Source organism: Trifolium pratense, linkage group LG6 (genome assembly GCF_020283565.1).
Source record: "Trifolium pratense cultivar HEN17-A07 linkage group LG6, ARS_RC_1.1, whole genome shotgun sequence".
NCBI lineage: Eukaryota > Viridiplantae > Streptophyta > Magnoliopsida > Fabales > Fabaceae > Trifolium > Trifolium pratense.
In genome coordinates this window covers 10,018,231-10,030,648 of record NC_060064.1, presented here as the reverse complement: position 1 = coordinate 10,030,648, position 12,418 = coordinate 10,018,231, and the positions used below count along the sequence as shown (strand labels likewise).

The following is a 12,418-nucleotide window of genomic DNA, read 5'->3' as shown; positions in this document are numbered from 1 at the left end:
TCGTTCCAGGTGGATGGTTGGGGAGGGTTTGTGCTTAAGGAAAAGTTTAAGTTAATTAAAGGGGCTCTGAAAGAGTGGCATAAGACTCACGTCCGAAACTTGCCTAGTCGTATTGACTCTTTGAAAAATCGGGTGTCAGTGTTGGCTCAAAAGGGGGAAGAGGAGGACCTGTCAGTAGATGAGATAGCAGAGCTTCACGAAGCGACGGCGGATATCTTCTCGCTATCTAGGCTGCATACCAGCATTAGTTGGCAACAGTCTCGTTCGTTATGGCTCAAGGAGGGAGATGCAAACTCTAAGTATTTTCACTCGGTCTTGGCAGGTCGTCGGCGAAGGAATGCTATTTCTGTGATCCAAGTGGGTGGGAATACTTTAGAGGGAGCGTCTCCCATTCGGCAGGCTGTGTTTACCCATTTTGCGGATCACTTCAGGAAAATCAATGTGGAGAGACTGGGGGTGGATAACCTTTTGTTTAAAAGGTTGAACCACTTTGAGGGTAGTAGTCTCACCAAGCCTTTCTCTGAGTTAGAGGTGAAATCTGCTGTGTGGAATTGTGATAGTTTTAAAAGCCCAGGCCCTGACGGGATAAATTTTGGTTTCATCAAGGATTTTTGGGCTGAACTTCGGGGTGATGTTATGCGTTTTATATCTGATTTTCATAGGAACGGTAAATTGTCTAAGGGTATCAATTCTACTTTCATCGCTCTGATCCCAAAGGTTGATAGTCCACAACGGCTGAATGACTTTCGGCCAATTTCGCTGGTTGGCAGCCTGTACAAGATTTTGGCAAAGGTTTTGGCGAATAGGTAGCGTCTCGTTATTGGTAGTGTCATTTCAGAGTCTCAAACGGCGTTTGTAAAGGATCGGCATATTTTGGACGGTATTCTTATTGCTAATGAGGTAGTGGATGATGCTCGGAAGGCAAAAAAAGAACTCATGCTCTTTAAGGTGGATTTTGAGAAAGCCTATGATTCAGTGGATTGGGGGTATCTGGACGCGGTTATGGAGAGGATGGCGTTCTCAACTCTTTGGAGGAAGTGGATAAGGGAGTGCATGGGCACCGCTACTGCATCTGTTCTTGTTAATGGCAGCCCTACGGATGAATTCCCTCTTGAACGGGGCCTTAGACAAGGAGATCTGTTATCTCCTTTCCTTTTTCTTTTGACTGCTGAGGGTTTGAATATTCTGATGGAGGCTATGGTGACTCATAACTTTTTTACGGGGTATAGGGTTGGGGAGACTGACTCGACTTCAGTGTCGCACCTCCAGTTTGCTGATGATACCCTTCTGCTAGGGGAGAAAAGTTGGGCTAATGTTCGGGCTTTGCGGGCTACTTTGGTGTTGTTTGAGAATATGTCTGGCTTGAAGGTTAATTTTAATAAAAGTATGCTAGTAGGGGTGAATATCCCTGTCTCCTGGTTAGGCGAGGCGGCGGCTGCTCTGAGTTGTAAAGTGGGAAATATTCCTTTCCTTTATTTGGGTCTTCCTATTGGGGGTGATCCGAGGCGTCTGATTTTCTGGGAACCGGTGTTGGCTCGTTTAAAGAACAGATTATCTGGTTGGAAGAGTCGTTTTCTTTCCTTTGGTGGTCGTCTGGTTTTACTTAAGTCTGTCTTAACCTCTCTATCTGTCTATGCGCTATCCTTTTTCAAAGCTCCTTCAGGTATCATTTCTTCTATTGAATCTCTTTTAATTAAATTTTTTTGGGGGGGGTGTGAGGATTTTAGGAAAATTGCTTGGGTAAACTGGAAAACTATTTGTTTGCGTAAGGAGTATGGAGGTTTGGGGGTTAGGCAGTTGAGGGAGTTTAATTTGGCTCTTTTAGGTAAATGGTGTTGGAGGTTGTTAGTGGATAGAGAAGGGTTGTGGTATAGAGTGTTGGCGGCTCGGTATGGAGTAGAGGGAGGGAGATTACGGGATGGAGGGAGGCGTGGATCGGTGTGGTGGCATGAGATAGCGAGTATTAGGGAGGGTGGTGGTGAGCCAGGTGGTAGGTGGTTTGGTGACCATGTAGTTAGGAGGGTGGGAGATGGGTCCGATACTCTTTTTTGGACAGATCCTTGGTTGGATGGGACTCCTCTTTGTGAGCGTTTTGGGCGCTTGTTTGCTTTGGCTGAGACCAAATCGCTTACGGTGGCTGAGATGTTCTCTTTAGAGTGGGGGTTGGATGGGGCGGCGTGGGTGTGGAGGAGGCAGCTGAGGGCATGGGAGGAGGAGTTATTGGGGGAGTGTCAGTCTTTACTCTCTGTCATTTCTTTACAGGTACATTCTTCGGATAGGTGGCAGTGGCAGCCAGACCCTGATACAGGCTACACTGTCCGGGGCGCTTATCAGCTTCTGACTACTACGGATTCGATTATTGTGGATGATGCGGAGCATCTTATTTGGCATCCTCAGGTTCCCTTGAAGGTTTCCATTTTTGCGTGGCGATTATTGCGTGACAGGTTACCTACAAAGTCAAACCTTGTCACCCGAGGCATTTTATCTTCTACAGCTCATCATTGTGTTTCTGGTTGTGGGGCGGCTGAGTCGACCCACCACTTATTCATCTTTTGCAGTACTTTCGGTTCTATTTGGGATTTAGTTCGCTCTTGAATTGGCATTTCATCGACGGGTTTCACTTCTATCCGGGATCATTTTGTTCAGTTTACTTTATCAGCTGGTGGATCTAGAGCACGTCGGTCTTTTTTGCAGCTCATTTGGCTTGCTAGTGTATGGGTTGTGTGGACGGAAAGAAATCATAGATTGTTCCGAGGTTCAGCTAGCACTCCTCATCAGATGTTGGACAAGATCAAGCTCTTTTCTTATAGGTGGTTGAAGACGACGAGTGTTACTTTAGTCTTAAACTACCATAGTTGGTGGTCTAGTCCTTTGCTATGTTTGGGCCATATATGATTGCTTGTATTTCTTTCTGTGACTATTTGTAAACTTTGGTAGTCTATCTTAGCACATCTTGTGCTGAGAAGATTGTTCTTGTTAATATATATATATATATATATATATATATATATATATATATATATATATATATATATATATATATATATATCTCATTTTGGCTTGTTCAAAAAAAAGTATTGACAGTTGATTTTGTTTCAATCAAAAATTGAATTCAAATTCTTCAGAGCAATTCATTTAAAGAAAATTCACTAATCAATTGAGTTTAATGTCTTGATTTATGTGCTTATATTTTAATAGATATAAATTTGGATTTGTCAAAAAATTGTTAAAAATACGGCAAATCACAGTAATTTTTAGGAAAACATTTTTTATTATTTGGTAAAAGGAAGAAATTATATTTTGAAATAAAAAAAATTGATGTTAAATACAATAGTATTTTTTTATGTATAGTTTTAAATGTATGTGAAATGTAGAAGATAAAAAGATAACAGAGAAAAATTAAAGATAAAAACACACATGATATCATGATTTTTATGTTCAAGTAACATTTTTTTTTAGATTGGACCAATAAGCATTGGTCTCTCATACTATATCGATTATGATTTTTATAAAATAGTTCCCTTTTATTTTTTTTAGATCACAATCGGTCTTTACTATTTTGATTTTTATTTCATTTTATATAGTAATTATCTGAAGGTAGTAACTCCAAACATAATATTAACTAGCAGCCTAGCAGGTGATTAAATTGGCCGAAGCTTATGCACTTTGATTAGCTTCACAATATTAACTGTTGAGTTGGGCCAACTGGTCCTTCATATCAGCCAATATGTAACTTCCACGTGAATCTTGAAAAAGATTTGGTTTTCCGTGGTTGAAGTAGATTGTAGCTGTTTGGACCGAAAAAAATGTTCACTTTTTTGAGTTTTGAATGATAAAATGAAGCACGCATGTTTATTTATACAAGTTGTGATGAATGGTTCACAAGTTCTGTACTGTCATGATTTGTCACTTAACATTCGAATTGGGGGTAGTTCGCTACTTAAAGTGCAAAGTGCAAATGCCAGAAATTGATAGAAATATTTGCCGTGCCTTGATTTGCTTTCATCATTCATATATATACAACAACTGTCTCCTAATATTTCTCCTAATGATTCTCATATAATGATGAGTAATCTTTCATAATAAAGTCTAATAATATACATTTTAAATATAGAGATATGTATCATATAATTCTAATACACCCCCGTAGTCGAAACTGGAGGTAGGCGTATGTTGAGACTATCGCGAAAATCATAAAAAAGTTGCAACGGAAGTCCCTTTGTGAAGATGTCGGCAATTTGATAACGCGACGGAACATGTAGAACTCGTACTTCACCGCGAGCAACTTTTTCACGTACGAAGTGTATATCCATCTCAATGTGTTTAGTGCGTTGATGTTGAACTGGATTGTCTGATAGGTACACTGCACTTACATTGTCACAATATACGAATGTAGCTTTCGTAACAGGACAATGTAGTTCAAGAAGCAAGTTTCTAATCCAACAAGACTCAGACACCACATTAGCAACTCCACGGTATTCAGCCTCCGCACTAGACCGGGATAATGTATGTTGTCTTTTCGCAGACCAAGAGATCAAATTATCACCAAGATACACACAATAGCCAGAAGTAGACCTTCTTGTGTCTGGGCATCCTCCCCAGTCTGCATCAGTGTAAGAGATGAGTTTATTAACGGAAGAGGGATAAAGGTGTAGGCCGAGATTAATAGTTCCCTGAATATAGCGAATAATCCGCTTCAATGCAGACATATGTTGTGTTTTAGGATCATGCATGAATAAACATACTTGTTGAACGGCATATGAAATATCTGGTCTTGTGAATGTTAAGTATTGTAATGCTCCTGCTAGGCTGCGATATTCAGTGGGATTGTGATAAGGGTTGCCGGAAGACCCACTGAGTTTCGCTTTGGTGTCCACTGGTGTAGAGGATGGCTTGCATGAAGACATACCTGCTCGCTCAACAATCTCCTCTGCATATTTCTTTTGAGAGAGAAAAAGTCCTCTTGAATGTCTTGTGACTGAAATTCCCAAAAAATAACTGAGTGGGCCCAAATCTTTCATTGCAAATTCAGAGCCAAGTTTAGACATGATGGAATCGCGCAGAGCATTAGAAGAAGCTGTGAGAATGATATCATCCACATAAAGAAGAATATAAGCGAGATCGTTGCCATGATGATAAATAAATAAAGAATGATCAGAAATACTGTGACAGAAACCCATCTTGGCAACATAGTCGGTGAACCTTTGGTACCAAGCGCGAGGTGCTTGTTTAAGACCATACAGAGATTTCTTTAGCAGGCACACATAATCAGGGTGTTCAGGATGTCGAAAACCAGGAGGTTGATGCATGTACACAGTTTCATCAAGATTTCCATGCAAAAATGCATTTTTGACATCTAGTTGATGAAGACACCAAGATTTAGATATGGCAATGCTCAATACAGTTCGAATTGTAGCCGGCTTGACAACAGGACTAAAGGTTGCACCACAATCCACACCAGTTTGTTGGTTTGCACCGTTACCAACAAGACGAGCTTTATACCGCTCAAATGATCCATCAGATTTCTTCTTATGCCTGAAAATCCACAAACTTCGAATAACATTAGCATTAGACGGACGAGGAACTAAGTCCCACGTCTTATTTTCAATAAGAGCATCATATTCATCTTTCATGGCCATTTTCCAGTTATGATCTTTTAATGCATCAATAGGATTTGTAGGTAATGGAGATATGGAGGTATGGGCTGATGTATGAAGATCAAATATTTGACGAGGTTTGAAAATTCCATGTTGTGCTCGGGTTGTCATTTGAGGGGAAAGATGTGGGGTTATGGTTGAGGGGGATTGGGTTAATGGGGAAATATGTGAGGTATTGGATTGGTTTAAGGGAGGGGACGTGTTTGGTGGTGTAGAGGTGTGTGTAGGTTGATTTTTGGGAGGAGTTTGGAATTCAGTTTCATTGTTATGAGGTAGTACATGAGTTGTTTGTTGGGTACTGTTGAGAGGAGTTTGTAATGTAGTTTTATTGGTAGGAGGTAGTGCAATTTGTGTAGGGGTAGGTTGGATATATGATGGGAGGAAAGGTGCCGTGTCGTCATCCAAAAAATTATAGCTAAACCTTGAAGGAGCATTTAAATTAGAAAAAGGAAAAGTATTTTCATCAAAAGTTACATGTCTAGAAATAAAAATTTTACGACTCGATAACTCATAACATTTATATCCCCTATGATTGGATGGATATCCCAAGAATACACAAGGTGTTGATCGAGCTTGTAATTTATTTCTAGAAGTAGATGGAATGAGAGGGTAACAAAGACACCCAAAGACTCTAAGATGAGAGTAGGAAGGATCTTTTTGGTAGAGTATTTTTGTAGGTGTTTGAAGAGCAAGCTTTTTGTTGGGTAGGATATTATGGAGGTAGGTGGCCATTTGCAGAGCATGATGCCAAAATGATGGCGGTATAGAGGCGTGGGCTAGAAGTGTTCGAATAATATTGTTAATGGTTCGAATTTTTCTTTCGGCTTTTCCATTTTGAGGGGATGTGTGAGGACAAGAAAATCTAAAATACATTCCATTTAGTTCACAAAATTTATGAAAAAGAGAATTGTCATATTCCTTTCCATTGTCACATTGAAAACATTTTATTTTTCTTTCAAATTGTGTTTGAACATGAGCCTGAAATTTGAGAAAAATAGAATGCATTTGAGATTTATTATGAAGAGGAAAAGTCCACAAAAAATTTGTAAAATCATCAAGAAACAACGTATAATAACGATGTCCACCTGAACTTAGAACAGGTGAAGTCCAAAGATCACTATGCACAATATCAAACGGGAGAAAGGTATTAGATAATGAATCATAAAAAGGTAGCTTTATTTGTTTTCCAAGAGTGCAAGAATGACAAAAAAAATTGTTCCGAAACTTATTACATATAAGAAAATTGTTTCGGTGAAGAGAGCTTAAAACAGGAGCTCCCGGATGTCCTAAACGATTATGCCATAATTCATTGGATAACGCGGCATAGGTGGATGGTGGTGAAGCTGTAGTTTGTTGTCTTGTAGTAATTGGATAAAGGTCACCCAAACTGTTACATCTCATTAACATCATTCCTGTCTGAAAATCCTTCACAGAAAAACCAAATGGATCAAATTCAACAGAAACATCATTATCAATCGTAAATTTTCTTACAGAGACAAGATTTTTTATTAGTTTGGGTGCATGCAAAACATTCTTTAAGGTTAATTGATTATGAGGGTTAGGTAATGATGCATGTCCGGTACCAATAACGGGAATATTATGACCACTACCGACAATAATATTAGTGCTCGTATTTGAATAAGACGTGAGATTACCTCCGTTTGCCGTCATATGAGATGTGGCTCCAGTGTCCATGTACCATTGATCGTCAGGAGGAGAAATTGAGAATGTGTGCATAGCGGCTTGAATGTCAGTCGGAGCATATGAGTATGATGCATTCTGACTTGCAGGATTTGTTGGTGTAGCTGCTACATGAGCCTGTTGAGGTTTTTGACCAAGAATTCCAGGCTGTTTATGAAAATTACCTGCCGTTGGATATGGACACGGTGGAGTGGCACATGGCTGCCACGGACCAACCCATTGTTGATGTGGATGAGGATACGGGTATGATGGCCACTGCTGCTTATATGGGTATGATGGCCACTGCGCTTGACGATGTTGTGTTCGGCCTCCACCTCGACCGCTGCCTCTGCCTCTGCCTCTGCCGCGTCCACCGCGACCCTCGTTTCTGCCGCCGCGAGTGTTGCGGTGGACGCGGCAGAGGCAGAGGCAGAGGCAGCGGTCGAGGTGGAGGCCGAACACAACATCGTCAAGCGCAGTGGCCATCATACCCATATAAGCAGCAGTGGCCATCATACCCGTATCCTCATCCACATCAACAATGGGTTGGTCCGTGGCAGCCATGTGCCACTCCACCGTGTCCATATCCAACGGCAGGTAATTTTCATAATAAAGTCTAATAATATACATTTTAAATATAGAGATATGTATCATATAATTCTAATAGAAATAGACTAGTTCTCTGTTTTGTGTGTTATTGAATTTGTTTCGATAAATTAAAATACAAAACCATGCAGACGACGCTGACAAATTAAAATGTTTAAAACAAAATATATATATATATATATATATATATATATATATATATATATATATAGTCTTGTGACATGTTCCCTTTTAATGAGATAATTCACATGTTATACTCTTTTTCATTCGATAGGATTTTTTATATTGAATTTTTTCTAGTGAAATTTTAATGAGACGTATCTTAGATGAGCTTTCAAAAGGGAATGTTAAGAGTATTTTAGTGGATGTTCATTAAACATTGACCGTTAGAACATAATTGACTCATGTCATTAGCCTATTGTATTGCAACCAAACCTTATTTTGTGTAAAAAAAATACAAATTTTATTTTTTCTCTCTTCTCTCCTTCATCTCCTTCTTATATTCTTGTTCATGTTTTTATTTCTACTCTCATCCCTCTAAGTCATCTCAACTCCTTCAAACTCACAAACAAAGTTTTAGAATATGTTTGAAATGAAAATTTTGGAGGGAAGTGTTTTGGAGTATTTTAAACAATTAAATCCTAATCCTAATCCTAATAATAATAATAGTAATAATAATATAATAATATTGAACACTCCATCTGTAAATTCCCATGGCAAAATTTTTTTCATACAAACAATCATATTTAGTTTTTTTCCCACCCTCCAGTCCAAAGCCACTGTACTTCAGAACAAGAATACAATTATTTTCCATCTAAGACACATATGGTTTTCAATTATAACCCGATTTGCATTACCACAAGTCCACAACATAATACATGGGCCAAGCTGCCAAAGCAAACCCAATTATTGGGATCTTTGTCCAGGGAGTTACTTTTATCGTCCTATTGGTTACTCAAATATTGTTCGCGAGTTAAGTAGCGGACGGCTTTTTTCACAAACTTTTTTATTTTTACACGTCCGCTATTTAAGTCGGGTGTGTAAAAATAGGACGCACGAATAACTAGTAGGGTAGCAAAAGTAGCTAGCAAAGAATTTTATCAACTCGAACATGTAGTACTTCTAAGTGTTGTCTTGTCTTGCATCTTATAATTGTCCTTTTAATGTTTCTTTTTCTCTTATAATCACTTTAATTAGAGAAAAATAATACAATATGTTTCTTTTTCTCTTCTCACTTTAATTAGAGAAAAATAATACAACAGTAAACGAAATTATTGGAAGTGATATTATTCATATTTTTAGTTTTTTTCGTCTTATGATCATATTTTTTGGGTAAATGATGTATCATTATTTTGATAATAATTAATCAAATTAAGTAAATGGAAAGAAATGCAGAAAAGGGACAAATGATTTGAACCTGTCGCTACTACTGTAAAGTATAAACTAGGACAGCCGCATTTCCACTACAAAGCCTTTTGATTTCAGTCATCAATTTAGGTCACATCTATGATATATTCTCCATCTACATAGGATTTCATGTGACACATTTTTTGTATCCAATTTTTTTTTTAAGCGGCAAAGAAATGAACATATATAAAACCAGATAAAGTATAAGACGTATCAATTGGTGGATCAGAAATTATTTGTCTTAGATGATGATGATTCAGCTGGTAGAAATTGTAGAAGATGATTATGATGAGATGATTTTTTGGTTTTTATGGGAAAAAAGTATCTACAAAAATGTTAGCACTCATAGTACACTCACTGCACACATCACATTCAAAACTTACCTAACCATACAATCTAGAGGGTTCACACACCACTCATAGTACAAACAATGCGAGTTTGGGTTCTTTGTCAAAAGCCACTTCCAAGAAATACACTTGATTCTATCTAAAACATCATCAAAGTCAACAGATTTGTCGAATTTTTTTTTTCATTCCTAACACGCCAAATGACCCAAATAACTGCATGTCAGACCATCAAAATCTCTTTAAGAGGCTTCTTGACACACTTAAGAGATGACAAAAAATCTTCAAAATGAAACCAAATAGTTCCCGACAAAACCTCAACCACACCAAACCATCTATACACGTCAATCCAAATAGACCGAGCCACGCGGGGAACAAGAGGAACAAATGATTTTCGGTGTCAACACCCCCTCCACAAACAGCACAAAAGAAGTGATTGCCCACAAGGACCACCGCGTGTAACAGCCCTCGGGCCCCATCTTGGCGATCCCGGTGCTTTACCTCGCGACCTTCTCCACCCCCCTCTCTTTTTTGTAATAGCCCCCGGGCCCCATCTTGGCGATCCCGGTGCTTTACCTCACGACCTTCTCCACCCCCCTCTCTAGTGGAGTTTTTGCCTTTCGTGGGAATCGAACCACGTACCCCTGGGGTTCAAATACGTGTTCAATCCATTCCCACTACCAATTGGGCTACGTAGCTCAATTGGTAGTGGGAATGAATTGAACATGTACTTGAACCCCAGGGTACAAGGTTCGATTCCCACGGAAGGCAAAAACTCCACTAGAGAGGGGGGTGGAGAAGGTCGTGAGGTAAAGCACCGGGATCGCCAAGATGGGGCCCGGGGGCTGTTACACCGCGTACCCATCTCTTAGCCAAATTTGCCCTTGTGGAAATTTTAAAGAGCAAGGTTTGTCAAGAAAAGACCACCACTTTTAAAGGAGCCCAACTATCCTACACTTTGTATCCAAATGCAAATACGTTATACCAATTTTTTTCCTCCAATTTTTTTAGTAACTATGTCATTGGTATGCAGTTTTTATTGTCGGTCTCCATCAAGATATATATTGCACATACAAAGTGAATTTTATTCTTTCAATTAAATTTTTTCCATACATATATACAAAAATATTTGGACAAATTTAACTCTAAAAATTTATCAAAATGGTTGACTTGAAAGGGTTAATAAATTTATGAATTGCATTGAAGGACTTGACAAAAAAAAAATTCAAACTAAAATATTTTTTTTGTCAAGCTTAATTATTTTTCGATAAAATTCCACATTACAGGCTAAAATGCTAGATGATTGAGGTATAAAAAAATATATAAAGGAAAGGATTATCAAGTATTGCAAACTTAGACAACCCATGTTAGTTTTTTGGAATAAACTAGCTAGATGATTGATTTGATATATGGTCAAGTCAATGATTTCTAAGTTCCAATAACTTAACCACCAAAAGCAAAAATAAATAAACGAAAAGAAAATGGTGCTAGCTAACAATAATCATCTAGCACAATGGAAGGAATAATTGAGATATTTTTAAATGGCACGCGACTAAATAGACTAAGTGTCTGTTTGGTTTGGCGTTTTCAAGCCTCAAACGCGAGTTACCAACTGCAGAAGCGATTTGAACCAATTCTCACATGTTTGAATAACTTGCAAAATCAATTATCTGGAACGTGAAATCTGCCTCAAACGCGAGTCACCTTAAAGCCACAAATTGGAGCTTCCACGTCAAAGGAAAATCGATTCTAAGCGATTAATTTTTAGTTATATGGAAACTTACCTATTTACCCTTAAACTTCTTCTTCTCAACATCACTCAGATTCAAAGCCATATGGATCTGTCTTTCCCCTTTGTAAGCTTGAGGTCATCAAACAAGTATTTAGAAATGGAAAAATGGCGTGTTGGGTATATTTATTTCTCTTCTTCTTATGTTACCCCCACTGATTTTCTACTGGTTTCTTTGTTGTGGTGCGGCCGTTACAGTACTTTGTTCTAGGTTGAAGAAGAAAAGCAAGCAATTGGGCTTAACTTTGACCCGGTAGTGGCCCATTTTGCTCTTAGTTTTTTTATTTTATTTTTACACTGGTGTGCAAAGAAATGGTTTGGTTTTTTTAATTAAAAAATCATAACTATAATACAATATGCATTTTAATAAAGAACATATAAATAATTAAATTTAATAATACAAAAATTAAATTAAACATGATTTTAAATACACATGTGTAAGTTTGTGTAAAAAAAATGCACAAGTCCATTTTGGTAATTATACATCCAAAATCAATTTTAGTTCAAACTATCCAAACAACATAAAAAGTTGAGAATCACTTTTAAATTTATGTATCCAAACATAAATCAATTATGTTCAACTCACTTTTAACCAAACTCAATTCTCTCAAACTCAATTCTGCCAAACTCAATTATCTTCGCCGCCAAACCAAACATACACTAAATAAACTGCATTAACTCATCTTCACAAAAATTATCATATTATTTAATAATTTTAAAAGTAAATACATCATCCGTCCTTGATTATAAGCACTCTTTCAAAGATAAAATTTGTCCCTAAATATAAGTCTCTTTTTAATTCCCTAGACACATTTATTATTATTTTTTCAAATATAACCCTACTTTACATTGAAATTCGAAAAGTCAACTACAAATTCCGTCCCAAAATATAAGCAAAAAGTGGTCAACAAAAGTGAATGTATTTAGTCAAAATC

At 37.8% G+C, this 12,418-nt stretch overlaps 1 protein-coding gene across 1 annotated transcript; it reads right to left on the bottom strand.

Moving 5' to 3' along the window:
* Positions 1-6,812: 6,812 nt before the first annotated feature.
* Positions 6,813-7,901, bottom strand: LOC123891699 (zinc finger protein 579-like). Its single transcript, XM_045941605.1, has 2 exons — positions 7,313-7,901; positions 6,813-7,082 (listed from the first exon to the last, which is right to left on the bottom strand). The coding sequence occupies exons 1-2, from the start codon at positions 7,899-7,901 to the stop codon at positions 7,048-7,050; spliced, it is 624 nt and encodes a 207-aa protein (XP_045797561.1). The 3' UTR covers positions 6,813-7,047.
* Between the last annotated feature and the right edge of the window lie 4,517 nt (positions 7,902-12,418).